Source organism: Salvelinus namaycush, chromosome 3 (assembly GCF_016432855.1).
Source record: "Salvelinus namaycush isolate Seneca chromosome 3, SaNama_1.0, whole genome shotgun sequence".
NCBI lineage: Eukaryota > Metazoa > Chordata > Actinopteri > Salmoniformes > Salmonidae > Salvelinus > Salvelinus namaycush.
Genome location: NC_052309.1, coordinates 57,727,031 through 57,742,015, shown reverse-complemented (window position 1 = coordinate 57,742,015; position 14,985 = coordinate 57,727,031). Strand labels below are relative to the sequence as shown.

The window sequence follows — 14,985 nt, the reverse complement described above, 5'->3', positions numbered from 1 at the left end:
CCTCTTGTACTCCATGTTCACCCATGACTGCATGCCCAAGCACGACTCCAACACCCTCATTAAGTTTGCTGACGTCACAACAGTGGTAGGCCTGATCACGACAATGATGAGACAGCCTATAGGGAGGAGGTCAGAGACCTGGCCGTGTAGTGCCAGGATAACAACCTCTCCCTCAACGTGATCAAGCCAAAGTAGATAATTGTGGACTATAGGAAAAAGAGGACCGAGCACACCCCCATTCTCATTGACAGGGCTGTAGTGAAGCAGGTTGAGAGCTTCAAGTTACTTGGTGTCCACATAACCAACAAACTATCATGTACCAAACACACCAAGCCAGTCGTGAAGAGGGCACGATGAAGCCTATTCCCCCTCAGGAGACTGAAAAGATTTGGCATGGGTCCTCAAATCATCAAGAAGTTCTACAGCTGCACCATCGAGAGCATCCTGACTGGTTTCATCACTGCCTGGTATGGCAACTGCTCGTCCTCCGACTGCAAGGCACTACAGAGGGTACATCACTGGGGCCAAGTTTCCTGCCATCCAGGACCTCTATCAAATCAAATTTTCAAATCAAATGTATTTATATAGCCCTTCTTACATCAGCTGATATATCAATGTGCTGTACAGAAACCCAGCCTAAAACCCCAAACAGCAAGCAATGCAGGTGTAGAAGCACGGTGGCTAGGAAAAACTCCCTAGAAAGGTCAAAACCTTGGAAGAAACCTAGAGAGGAACCAGGCTATGAGGGGTGGCCAGTCTTCTTCTGGCTGTGCCGGGTAGAGATTATAACAGAACATGGCCAATATGTTGAAATGTTCAGAAATGAACAGCATGGTCAAATAATATTAATCACAGTGAACAGGTCAGGGTTCCATAGCCGCAGGCAGAACAGTTGAAACTAGGGCAGCAGCACGGCCAGGTGGACTGGGGACAACAAGGAGTCATGTAGGCATGAGGCATGGTCCTAGGGCTCAGATCCTCCGAGAGAGAGAGAAAGAAAGAGAGAATTAGAGAGAGCATTCTTAAATTCACACAGAACACCGGATAAGACCGGAGAAATACTCCAAATATAACAGACTGACCCTAGCCCCCCGACACATAAACTACTGCAGCATAAATACTGGAGGCTGAGACAGGAGGGGTCAGGAGACACTGTGGCCCCATCCGATGATACCCCCGGACAGGGCCAAACAGGCAGGATATAACCCCACACACTTTGCCAGATTTAAAGAGGAGTCTTTGCTTTCTAATGATCATGATCTTTTCCTCAAAGAAGTTCATGAATTTATTACTGCTGAAGTGAAAGCCATCCTCTCTTGGGGAATGCTGCTTTTTAATTAGCTTTGCGACAGTATCAAAAATAAATGTTGGATTGTTCTTATTTTCCTCAATTAAGTTGGAAAATAGGATGATCGAGCAGCAGTGAGGGCTCTTCAATACTGCACGGTACTGTCTTTCCAAGCTAGTCGGAAAATTTCCAGTTTGGTGTGGTGCCATTTCCGTTCCAATTTTCTGGAAGCTTGCTTCAGAGCTCGGGTATTTTCTGTATACCAGGGAGCTAGTTTCTTATGACAAATGTTTTTCGTTTTTAGCAACTGCATCTAGGGTATTGCACAAGGTTAAATTGAGTTCCTCAGTTAGGTGATTAACTGATTTTTGTCCTCTGACATCCTTGGGTAGGCAGAGGGAGTCTGGAAGGGCATCAAGGAATCTTTGGGTGGTCCGAGAATTTATAGCACAACTTTTGATGCTCCTTGGTTGGGATCTGAGCAGATTATTTGTTGCGATTGCAAACATAATAAAATGGTGGTCCGATAGTCCAGGATTATGAGGAAAAACATTAAGATCCACAACATTTATTCCACGGGACAAAACTAGGTCCAGAGTATGACTGTGGCAGTGAGTAGGTCCGGAGACATGTTGGACAAAACCCATTGAGTCAATGATGGCTCCGAAAGCCTTTTGGAGTGTGTCTGTGGACTTTTCCATGTGAATATTAAAGTCACCAAAAATTTGAATATTATCTGCTACAAGGTCCGATAGGAATTCAGGGAAATCAGTGAGGAACGCTGTATATGGTCCAGGAGGCCTGCAACAGTAGCTATAAAACGTGATTGAGTAGGCTGCATAGATTTCATGACTAGAAGCTCAAAAGACGAAAACGTTGTTTATTTTTTTTGTAAATTGAAATTTGCTATCGCCTTTGCGGGATGTGCGGGGGATATGGTCACTAGTGTAACCAGGAGGTGAGGCCTCATTTAACACAGTAAATTCATCAGGCTTAAGCCATGTTTCAGTCAGGCCAATCACATCAAGATTATGATCAGTGATCATTGACTATAACTGCCTTGGAAGTGAGGGATCTAACATTAAGTAGCCCTTGATACATTAAGTGAGGTATCACGATCTCTTTCAATAATGGCAGGAATGGAGGAGGTCTTTATTCTAGTGAGATTGCTAAGGCGAACACCGCCATGTTTAGTTTTGCCCAACCTAGGTCGAGGCACAGACACGGTCTCAATGAGGATAGCTGAGCTGACTACACTGACTCACTGACTGTGCTAGTGGCAGACTCTGCTAAGCTGGCAGGCTGGCTAACAGCCTGCTGCCTGGCCTGCACCCTATTTCATTGTTAGGCGGTGTCAGAGGAAGGCCCTTAAAATTGGCGAAGACTTCAGCCACGCCAGTCATAGACGGTTCTCTCTGCTACCGCACGGCAAGCGGTACTGGAGCGCCAAGTCTCGGTCCAAAAAGGCTTCCTAACAACTTCTACCCCCAAGCCATAAGACTCCTGAACAGTGTCGTAGCTGAATCAGAATTAGTTAGGTAACATAGATAAATAAGATGTTTTATTTACTTTCATAATATGCTTATGTGACTTGTCATTAGAAATGTCTCTTTTTGGACTATACTGTCGGCAGTTGCATTTTCCTTTCTTCTCTAGGGAAAAGTCACTTGGGGCCCAGAGAGGGGAGAGGTCAGGCTTGTCTTTTACATGTCTGGTAATATGCAGAATATCAGAAAGGGAGAAGTCAGGTTTGAACATTGTCTTCATATGTGAATGTGTCTGTAACTATTCCTAAATCATGTGAAGGGATGGTGTGATTAATGGGGAACCAGTTAGTTATCTCCACAATGTCTGTACGCCAGTCACTCCCTCCTTTTCCCATTGGGGGGAGGAGTATGGCAGTGTCTGAAACCATTGTATGTCCCCTCTGATGTTGCCCTTCTCTTGACCTAGTATATGACCTCAAGGCTCACTCCCCTCCGTGAGCTTGTCCAGGAGGGGGTGTATTTGAGATGGGGGTATCTAGAATTGACAATTGATATATGCCATTGGATGAGGTAATGTTTTGGTACTATGAAGTACCAAGAATGAGAAGTAGAACCTCGTCTAAGAGACCAAACTGAACGATAATTTATAGCTAATGCTATCTGGCTATGGGATACTTCTCTCTCAAGTAAAAGGCCCTTTGTGAAGTTCCTAAGATCTGTGGTTCGTCATGTGAGTTGAGAGGGGTGTATCTTGGCTATAAAAGATACTAAGTATTCTTTTGTAAGGACTCTCAGAGAATTCATTTATAGACACTGAATTGATCTGAGAGTCAAAGGGCTATGTTGAAGCTCATTTCATTAAAGATGAAGTTTAAAATATAACTCTGACTTGTGTGTGGTTTGTAAACTCTCCTCATTTAGTAATATAGGAAATTACGACGACATTAGCTAATCAAATGGCTACCCAGACTATTTTCATTGTCCCCACCCCCTCTTTTACGCTGCTGCTACTCTCTGGTTATTATCTATGCATAGTCACTTTAACTCTACCTACATGTACATATTACCTCAATTACCTCGACTAACCTGTGCCCCCAGCACATTGACTCTGTGCCGGTACCCCCTATATATATATGCCTCGCTATTGTTATTTTACTGCTGCTCTTTAATGATGTTATTTTTTACTTTTTCTACTTTTTACTTAACACTTATTTTTCTTAATACTGCATTGTTGGTTAAGGGCTTGAAAGTTACCATTTCACTGTAACGTCTACACCTGTTGTATCTGGCGCATGTGACAAATAACATTTGATAACTTTGATCTAATAGCACAACCAAATGATCTGGATTGCAGTTGAGATTACATTTAAAGTACATAGTGCTTCAAACTTTATGTAAACTGCATTTAAAGTTTGATTTGATTTAGTCCTATTCTTCTATTTAGATTTTTGGTTGAGATGGAGACGTGAATCCAACATATCAATGATTAATATGTAGACAAACTGGAATTAAAGCCAGACAAGTCAGTGGTACAGATGGTACATTTCAAGCAGAAGATACATCTCCTTCAAATGTGATATTTGGTTGCGTTGACAACCAAACACAATTCAATATCCACTTTAAATTAAGTTTGATTTGATGTAGTCCTATTCTTTAACTTTGATGTTTGGCTGAGTTTGAGAAGTGAATCCAACATATTAATGATTACATTTGAAATCAACCAAAGCTTAAAACCCTAGGCCTATATGTATTGCTTATTGTTAGTTGAACCCTGGGTTGAATTGAAACAAAAGCTGTTGATGACTTTGCAAATGCTATATAGGCCTAAATATTATCATTGATGATGTATGACAAACTATGGTTACAATTTATTTGGTCTGTTAAACCTATTCTTTGAATGACTGCGATAGCAACCGTGAATCTATTTTGTTATTAAGAGCTCTGTCAATAATCATTAACACGATAGCACATTGGTAGTAGTCAGTGACATATATCAAAGCCGGGCTTGGTTAAAACCTTGGATGGGAGACCAAATGAATAGCTGTAGCTAGATTCAACTCTCCAGTAGGAGGTGCTGCCCAGCCTATTGTTTTTTTTCTTCTGATAGTGGATATAACTTTGAAGAGCTGATATTGCTTCAAATTTAGAAATTCAACATATTTCATACAAGGTTTGTTTATGTTGAAAATGTGTTACAACCAGTGGAGATTTTAGCATTTAAATCTTAGTAGGGCAAACTCACCCCAATATTCTTTGATGCATGCCAGCAAATCCACTACACAACACTAAACAATACAATAATTGCACTATAATGGTGACAAATGGTGCCCACAAACTGTGAGGGCCGAACTAAAGCTGTCTCAACAGCAGAGCTTTCTTTTCAGCACCATGGAGTGAATCCTTACCACTGCTACACCTGGCTGTCAGAGGAGCCTTGTCTGGCAGCGAAACAGTTCATTCAGCCTCATTTACTGCCTTTTAAAAAACAGCTGAAATGGCTGACTTGCTTAAACAAATGTGGTTTCTACTGTCAATTGAGTGGTACAAACTATGGCATAAGGGAACGACGAGCGCATAAGAGGCAAACCTTAATTTCGATTAAGACATTAATGAGCGAGCTAGGATGCACATATTCAATATAACCACAGTATTTGTTCAGCACTTTAGAAATGTACAGCGACAGAACCGGGCTGTGGGGGAGCCCTGGTGCGCAGCCTTGGCACCACTCCTCCAGGCTGAATGCACACTTTAGCCCGGCCCCTCCAGAGTGCAGGCACAGGTCGAACCGGGCTGTGGGGGAGCACTGGAGATCTGGTGCTTACCACTCGCACCTCTCCATTTGGCTCAATGCCCACTTTAGCCCGGCACGTGCGGAGCGCAGGCATAGGACGAACTAAACCGTCCCAGCGCCCCGGAGACACAGAACGCAGAGCCGGTGCAGGATACCCTGGGCCAAAACGGCGCACCGGAGACCAAGCACGCTGAGCTGGCACAATCCGCCCTGGCTGGATGCCCACTCTTGCATGGCACTTGCGGGGGGCTGGCATATAGCGCTCCGGGCTATGAGTGCGCACTGGAGACACCGTGCGCTTTACCGCATAACACGGTGCCTGACCAGTACCACGCTGCTTCCGGTAAGCACGGGGAGTTGGCTCAGGTCTATCGCCTGACTCCGCCAATCACCCCGTGTGCCCCCCCCAATTTTTTTGGGGGGGGGGCTGCCTCTAGTGCCTGCTGTGCTGCCTTGCCTCATATTGCCGCCTCTCAGCTATAGCTGCCTCCAGTTCTTCTTTCGGGCGGCGATATTCCCCAGCCTGTCTCCAGGGTCCCTGTCCGTCCAATATCTCCTCCCATGTCCAGGAGTCCTGAACCCTCTGCTCCTCCATACCACACAGCTTGGTCCGCTTGTGGTGGGTAGTTCATAAACTGTTTTCGTCGTCTGAAGAAGAGGAATCGAACCAAAGCGCAGCGCGGTAAGTGTTCATGCTTTTTATTGAAACTGAACACTTTACCAAAATAACAAAGAGAATAACCGAAACCGAAACAGTCCTGTAAGGTGCAAAACACTAAACAGAAAATAACTACCCACAAAAACCATGTGGGAAAAAGCTACCTAAGTATGGTTCCCAATCAGAGACAACGATAGAGCTGTCCCTGACTGAGAACCATACCCGGCCAAAACAAAGAAATACAAAAACATAGAAGAAATAACATATAAAGCCCACCCAAATCACACCCTGACCAAACCAAAATAGAGACATAAAAAGCTCTCTACGGTCAGGGCGTGACAGTAAGTAGACAATGAAAGCTCTTACAATATTCAATAATTACTTTTCTCTAAAACAGGCTATAGGCTACATGCGCACCACCACGTCAGAACAGTAGGCTAAATTAAGAAGGGGAAAGGGACCAAATTATTAGGGTGAGGCACATGGCCTACTACACAACACACACTTAGTATTACTTTCTTAGCTACAGTATACATATCTCCCTGGCATATTACATCATTATGCAGTAACATACAAGACATTTTTGAACTCACCTTGTTGTTCTGTGCTCACTTGAACAGGAAGGTGGTGCGGCGGTTCTTCTTGTGGTCCAATTTTGTCATCAAACTTGAAAGCACCATAAATCCAGAGAATGCCAGACTTTGATGACAAAAACAAATTTAAATCATGACGTCAGTGATCTTCAGGTCGAAGCTCTAGGAAGAGGCCCTAATTCCTGACTTGGAATTCCTAGTTGGATGACCGTTCAAAACATATTTTCCCAGTCAGAGCTAATTTTTCCCCAAGTTCCCAGTTGTCTTGAACTCATTGACGTCTGAGATTTATTTCCTAGTCCCGAGTTTCCAGTTGTTTTGAAAGCAGCAGAAGTCATGTTGCATAGCCAATGTATGGAACCTTTTATGTGAATGTTTATCCTTTTAAGCTTGGAAAAGAGACCCTTAAACCCAGACTTGGACCACACACCCACTCCACTGAATAGCAGGAAGGGGAAACAAAATAGTGATTGCTTTGTAACGCTTGCAGATAGACACTGATTCCTTCCAACCCACTCATTATTGAATTTGCGATTTCCAACTTGTTGTGTAATGTTTATGTCCAATGGACAGTGAGCACCGATACGTTTGATCTATAATTTATCTTCATATGACAACTAATGTATTGAAAAAGATTTGCCAGTAGATTGTCGACTTGATTCATGATGATGACTGCTTGTCTAGCTTGCTAGATAATATTTTTAAAGTATGATGTTGACATGATCAGTCCCATCAAAGCTTCGGTAGATATAATGTGATATGCCATTTTATCTGTGGCCAATGACTTTGAGCCTTCTTGGATGGGCACATCTAATGTAAATCTATGGCAGCACCCAAGGGGCTTGAATTTCAGAGTTCTCGCAGTAGATTTTGCAGTGACGTAGTGTCCCCCATGAGTGACAGAACACTGAGCCAATCATGGCGCTATGATATGTGACACGTATTAATTCCAAAATAACATACAAAACAGGCAAAAGCCCCACCTGCCCGGAATGACGGGTCGCCACTGGTTACAACAATGGCATAATCCTTTGGTTGAAATTCCACCTTCAAAACGAAGTAATTCCAAAGGTTTGACTACTTTTTTCAAATCCAGTGTAATTTCCAAGTAGATTCCACGTCACAATAAGTTGACAAATGACATTGAAACAATGTTGATTCAACCAGCTTGTGCCCAGTTTGAGGCCTACTGCAATTTCAATGCTGATTCATGATTACAGTTTGCCAAATCCCTTCTAAAATCAATGAACATTGATGTGTTGGTGTGAGAAAAAGTTGTGTCCTCTCTCCAATGTAGGTCTAAGCACTACAGAACACTACAGTTTGCATATTAGTTTTCAAATATCCTATAAGCCTAACTGTTCGGGGATGGAGCTGATCTCCCCCTTTTGGTCAGATGCATACATTTAGGTTAGCTTATAATTAAATATGTGTTTAATAAATTGGCCAAATTCAAATGGCAAAGGTCTAAAAGCTTCTTCCAAATAATTCACACCTTGTAATTTATTAATGTATGATCCTGGAATCAAATTATGCCGCCTTTACATGATGGGTAGCCTAATTTCATTCAAAACTAGGCTACTTTGTCAGTAGACCTATGAGAAAACGCAATCAAACATCCCAAAATGACATGAATTGTTGCTTTTATGCTGGGTGACGTTGGCGACACACTGTTACATACTGTCCCGAGGTATATCCCAGGACTTCCCTAGAAAATTGTTGCGCCATGATTGAACACCACAAACAATGTTAAACAAAGGTTTATTTGTTTATGATTGTTGTTCCAAAGATGGAAAAACAGAATCCGCGAGGCAATGCACTCGAAACGCCCCGGAGCCCGGATACTGGCCATTCTTTCCTGCATGCCCTCCCTTCCCAAGTAGCCTAACCCTTTGGCCTCCTCCCATTCCCCTGCTCTATATCATAGGCCATACCATTTCTACACCGTGCCTCGAACATACTGTACATCTTCCTTGCAGGTGGGCTCGGCTATAGGTCTATCTATTCACAGCACCATCGAGCTATGTACACTTCTTGAGATAGATCCTTGTGACTGGTTGTGAGCAGAGCGCAGCGCAGCCCGAGGCAGCTACTCCAAATCGTTTTACATCGCTCTGTCTGCAGTGCACATCCAGCAGTGAACCTCAAACTTCAAAATGGGGTTTTAGCGGTTTCTGTATCGACTTCGAACCTATTCGATAATTATTTTAGCCGCTTGCCGGAGAAGAGCAGAGAGGGGATAGAGTGTGTAATGAAGAATACGGATAAAGAGCGTGAAGGAGGCAGAGGGAGAACGGAAACAAGAAAATCCGAGAAAGATCAGGTTTGGCTCATCTATTATAAACACGTGTGAGTTACTCAGCTATGACTCAATTGCGCATGTTAAAAGCCTGTGTCTTTTTGGGTAGAGCATGCCAAAATCGTGCGCGTAAATGGTACAGTAGGCTATTCACCAAATGATTATGTGTTAAATGTTTAACTGAAATTAGCGGTATAGTGTTACTTTTATAATACAATAAAAACGTTCATACCGACAGATTACATTTCTTATCTTTTCTTATCACTATACCGTATTATACATGTACATCAGTCTGGTTTTAGACCAGGTCATGACACTATCTCTGCTGCATCTTTAGTTATTAATGATGTGGTTCACTGTATGGATAAAATGCAACATTGTGCTGCCCTTGTCATTGATCTGTCAAAGGTTTTCGATAATGTTGATCACTCACTAGGAATTCAAAGGCTTTCCTAAGCATCATCTTAATGAACGCAGCTGCCACTTCATTAAAGCTGTTAGATGCAGTTTATCATAGCGCACTGTTACTGGCAACAATTTTAGTACTCATCACTGCATTCATTTTAGTAGAAGCTCTTATCCAGAGCAATTAGGGTTACGTGTCTTGCTCAAGGACATAGACAGATTTATCACCTACGGGATTCAAACCAGCAACCTTTCGGTTACTGGCCCAACACGCTTAACCGCTAGGGTACTTACCGCCCATCCCGGAGACCAGCATTCTCTACCAGAAAGTTGTTTGGCCCTCTTTGATGTAGCGTAAAAAAAGTCCCACTGCACCTAACATCAAACTTTAGACACTAGTTACCACTTAGGGATGGCTAACTCTGGAAATTCCTTTGGTTTCTACTGAGTTTGGTAAATAAGGTTTTAGTTTTCTTGCACCTTATTTGTGGAACAATCTTCAAAATGTTCTTAAATTTGATGACCTGGTGCCTCTGGGGCAACTGATAGAAAGCTGATTGAGGACCTTATTACTGATAAATGTGTTTGTTTTATGACCGTGTTTTTCTTTCTGCTTACATTTTGTGTTTATATTTTGATGTGTGTATTTTCTATAATTCATGTAATTCAGGGCTGATTTGTGAAAAAGACCTTGGTCCCAGTATGACTCCCTGATAAAATAAAGGTTAACTCAAATAAAAACAAAAACATTTAGGGTTAAAATTGCAGTACCCTACTGTGGCAGCTTGACCCAAGTGGGTTTACGCAGCTATATGGAACAAGTGGATGCTCCTCAATTGTCAGAACAAACATGCAAAACAACAGACTAGTTGGAAGAGTGATATCCTATAGGAAAGTGTGCCCACTTTGAAACTTTCCAACCAGACTACCCAGCTAACAATTCTAGGTAAAGAGAATATTTTTGTAATGTTACCTGTAATGTCCCCCTGATGTTTGAGTGTCCAGTTTTCCATTAGTTAGGGTAACAAAATAAAATACTATTTAATTTGTCACATGCGCAGAATACAACAGACCTTACAGTGAAATGCTTACTTACAAGCCCTTAACCAACAATGCAGTTTTAAGAAAAATAAGTGTTAAGAAAGTATTTACTAAAATAAACTGAAGTGAAAAAATTAGAATAATTAAAGAGCAACAATAAAATAACAGTAGCGAGGCTATGTACAGGGAGTACCAGTACAGAGTCCATGTGTGGGGGCACAGGTTAGTCGAGGTAATATGTACAAGGGGTTAGAGGTAAAGTGACTATGCATAGATAATAAACAGAGAGTAGCAGGATCGGTGGTGGGGGGACAATCCAAATAGTCTGGGTAGCCATTTGATAAGCTGTTCAGGAGTGTTATGGCTTGGTGGTAGAAGCTGTTAAGAAGCCTTTTGGATCTAGACTTGGTGCTCCGGTACCGCTTGCCGTGCGGTAGCATAGAGAACAGTCTATGACTAGGGTGGCTGGAGTCTTTGGCAATTTTAAGGGCCTTCTTCTGATACCGCCTGGAATAGAGATCCTGGATGGCAGGAAGCTTGGCCCCATTGACGTACTGGGCCGTACGCACTACCCTCTGTAGTGCCTTGCGGTTGGAGGCCGAGCAGTTGTCATTCCGGGCGGTGATGTACCCAGTCAGGATGCTCTCGATGGTGCAGCTGTATAACTTTTTGAGGATCTGAGGACCAATGACAAATATCTTCAGTCTCCTGAGGGGGAGTTTGGACCATGAACCACCAAGGAACTTGAAGCTCTCAACCTACTCCACTACAGCCCCGTCGATGAGAATGGGGGTGTGCTCCTTTTTCTGTAGTCCACAATCATCTCCTTTGTCTTGATCACTTTGAGGGAGAAGTTGTTATCCTGGCACCACACTGCCAGGTCTCTGACCTCCTCCCTATAGGCTGTATCATAGTTGACGGTGATCAGGCCTACCACTGTTGTGTCGTCGGCAAACTTAATGATGGTGTTGGAGTCGTGCTTGGCCATGAAAGCACAACTCTCTCTCTCGGAGGAGGACCTGAGCCCTAGGACCATGCCTCAGGACTACCTGGCCTGATGACTCCTTGAGGTCCCCTCCCCAGTCCACCTAGTTGTGCTGCTGCTCCAGTTTCAACTGTTCTGCCTGCGGCTATGGAACCCTGAGCAGTTCACCGGATGTGCTGCCTTGTCCCAAACCTGCTGTTTTCAACTCTCTGGAGACAGCAGGAGCGGTAGAGATACTCTGAATGACCGGCTATGAAAAGCCAACTGACATTTACTTCTGAGGTGCTGACCTGTTGCACCCTCTACAACCACTGTGATTATTATTATTTGACCCTGCTAGTCATCTATGAACATTTGATCCTCTTGGCCATGTTCTGTTATAATCTCCACCCGGCACAGCCAGAAGAGGACTGGCCAGGTTCCTGGTTCCAGGCAACATCTACATCAGAGAACTGCTATAACTCACACACCGTACACACACACACCGTACACGTACACACACACTCCATCTCATACACGTTAGAATGTTAGTATATAAATTAGCCAGAGCCTGGTCCCTCTCTAAGTTTCTTCCTAGGTTCCGGCCTTTCTAGGGAGTTTTTCCTAGCCACCGTGCTTCTACACCTGCATTGCTTGCTGTTTGGGGTTTTAGGCTGGGTTTCTGTACAGAACTTTGTGACATCATCTGATGTAAGAAGGGCTTTATTAAATACATTTGATTGATTGATTGATTGATTGATTAGCGAGTACAGGAAGGGACTGAGCACGCACCCCTGAGGGGCCCCCGTGTTGAGGATCAGCGTGGCAGGTGTGTTGTTACCTACCGTCACCACCTGGGGGTGGCCGTCAGGAATTCCAGAATCCAGTTGCAGAGGGAGGTGTTTAGTTCCAGGGTCTTTAGCTTAGTGATGAGCTTTGAGGGCACTATGGTGTTGAACGCTGAGCTGTAGTCATTGAATATCATTCTCACGTAGGTGTTCCTTTTGTCCAGCTGGGAAAGGGCAGTGTGGAGTGCAATAGAGATTGCATCATCTTTGGATCTGTTGGGGTGGTATGCAAATTGGAGTGGGTCTAGGGTTTGTGGGATAATGGTGTTGATGTGAGCAATGACCAGCATTTCAAAGAATTTCATGGCTACATTTAGTCATTTAGGCAGGTTACCTTGGAGTTTTTGGGGCACAGGGGCGATGGTGGTCTGCTTGAAACATGTTGGTATTACAGACTGCGTCAGGGAGAGGTTGAAAATGTCAGTGAAGACACTTGCCAGTTGGTCCGCGCATGCTCGGAGTACACATTCTGGTTATCCCTCTGCCACTGCGGCCTTGTGAATGTTGCCCTATTTACAGGTCTTACTCACATCGGCTACGTAGAACGTGATTACACAGTCATCCGGAACAGCTGATGCTCTCATGCATGCTTCAGTGTTGCTTGCCTCGAAGCGAGCATAAAAGTAATTTAGCTCGTCTGGTAGGCTCATGTCACTGGGCAGTGCATGTCACTCGCTCGCGGCTGTGCTTCCCTTTGCAGTCCGTAATAGTTTGCAAATCCTGCCACATCCGACGAGTGTCGGAGCCTGTGTGGTATGATTCAATCTTAATCCTGTTTTGACGCTTTGCCTGTTTGACGGTTTGTTCTAGAGCATAGCAGGATTTCTTTTAAGTGTCTAGGTTAGTGTCCTGCTCCTTGAAAGTGGCAGCTCTACCCTTTAGCTCAGTGAGGATGTTGCCTGTAATCCATGGCTTCTGGTGGGGGTATGTACAGTTGAATTCGGAAGTTTATATGCACATAGGTTGGAGTCATTAAAACTTGTTTTTCAACCACTCCACAAATTTCTTGTTAACAAACTATAGTTTTGGCAAGTCGGTTCGGACATCTACTTTTGTGCATGACACAAGTCATTTTTCCAACAATTGTTTACAGACAGATTATTTCACTTATAATTCACTGTATCACAATTCCAGTGGGTCAGAAGTTTACATACACTAAGTTGACTGTGCCTTTAAACAGCTTGGAAAATTCCAGAAAATTATGTCATGGTTTTAGAAGCTTCTGATAGGCTAATTGACATAATTTGAGTCAATTGGAGGTGTACCTGTGGATGTATTTCAAGGCCTACCTTCAAACTCAGTGCCTCTTTGCTTGACATCATGGGAAAATCAAAATAAATCAGCCAAGACCTCAGAATTAAAACTGTAGACCTCCACAAGTCTGGTTCATCCTTGGGAGCAATTTCCAAATGCCTGAAGGTACCACGTTCATTTGTACAAACAATAGTACGCAAGTATAAACACCATGGGACCACGCAGCCGTCATACCGCTTAGGAAGGAGACATGTTCTGTCTCCTAGAGATGAACATACTTTGGTGCGAAAAGTGCAAATCAATCCCAGAACAACAGCAAAGGACCTTGTGAAGATGCTGGAGGAAACAGGTACAAAAGTATCTATATCCACAGTAAAACGAGTCCTATAGTGACATAACCTGAATGGCCGCTCAGCAAGGAGAGGCCACTGCTCCAAAACCGCCATAAAAAGCCAGACTACGGATGGCAACTGCACAATGGGTACAAATATTGTACTTTTTGGAGAAATGTCCTCTGGTCTGATGAAACAAAAATTTAACTGTTTGGCCATAATGACCATTTACCAAATTTCCAAATTTGTTTGGAGGAAAAATGGGGAGGCTTGCAAGCCGAAGAACAACATTCCAACCGTGAAGCACAGGGGTGGCAGCATCATGTTGTGGGGGTGCTTTGCTGCAGGAGGGACTGGTGCACTTCACAAAATAGATGGCATCATGAGGTAGGAAAATTATGTGGATATATTGAAGCAACATCTCAAGACATCAGTCAGGAAGTTAAAGCTTGGTTGCAAATGGGTCTTCCAAATGGACAATGACCCCAAGCATACTTCCAAAGTGACCCAAGTTAAACAATTTAAAGACATTGCTACCAAATACTAATTGAGTGTATGTAAACTTCTGACCCACTGGGAATGTGATGAAAGAAATAGAAGCTGAAATGAATCATTCTCTCTTCTATTATTCTGACATTTTACATTCTTAAAATAAAGTGGTGATCCTATCTGACCTATGACAGAATTTTTACTAGGATGAAATGTCAGGAATTGTGAAAAACTGAGTTTAAATGTATTTGGCTAAGGTGTATGTAAACTTCCGACTTCAACTGTACGTACGTTCCCTGTTGGGATGCATCAATGTACTTATTGATGAAGCCAGTGACTGATGTGGTGTACTCCTCAATGCCATCGGAAGAATCCCGTGAACATATTCCAGTTTGTGCTCGCAAAACAGTCCTATAGCTTAGTATCTGCGTCGTCTGACCACTTCCGTATTGAGTGAGTCACTGGTACTTCCCGCTTTAGTTTTCGCTTGTATGCAAGAATCAGGAGGATAGAGATATGGTCAGCCAAATGGAGGG

The 14,985-nt window shown here is 43.3% G+C and overlaps 1 protein-coding gene across 2 annotated transcripts in view; it reads left to right on the top strand.

Annotated features, from left to right (window-relative positions):
* Window positions 1-8,745: 8,745 nt before the first annotated feature.
* The window catches only part of LOC120032868 (transient receptor potential cation channel subfamily M member 4-like), a 65,896-nt gene continuing 59,656 nt past the window's right edge, over window positions 8,746-14,985 (top strand). For both annotated transcript variants that reach the window (XM_038979095.1, XM_038979086.1), the window contains exon 1: window positions 8,746-9,140. In XM_038979095.1, the coding sequence (XP_038835023.1) occupies window positions 9,069-9,140 (72 nt within the window). In that variant the 5' untranslated portion in view covers window positions 8,746-9,068. The remainder of the gene's footprint in view (window positions 9,141-14,985) is intronic.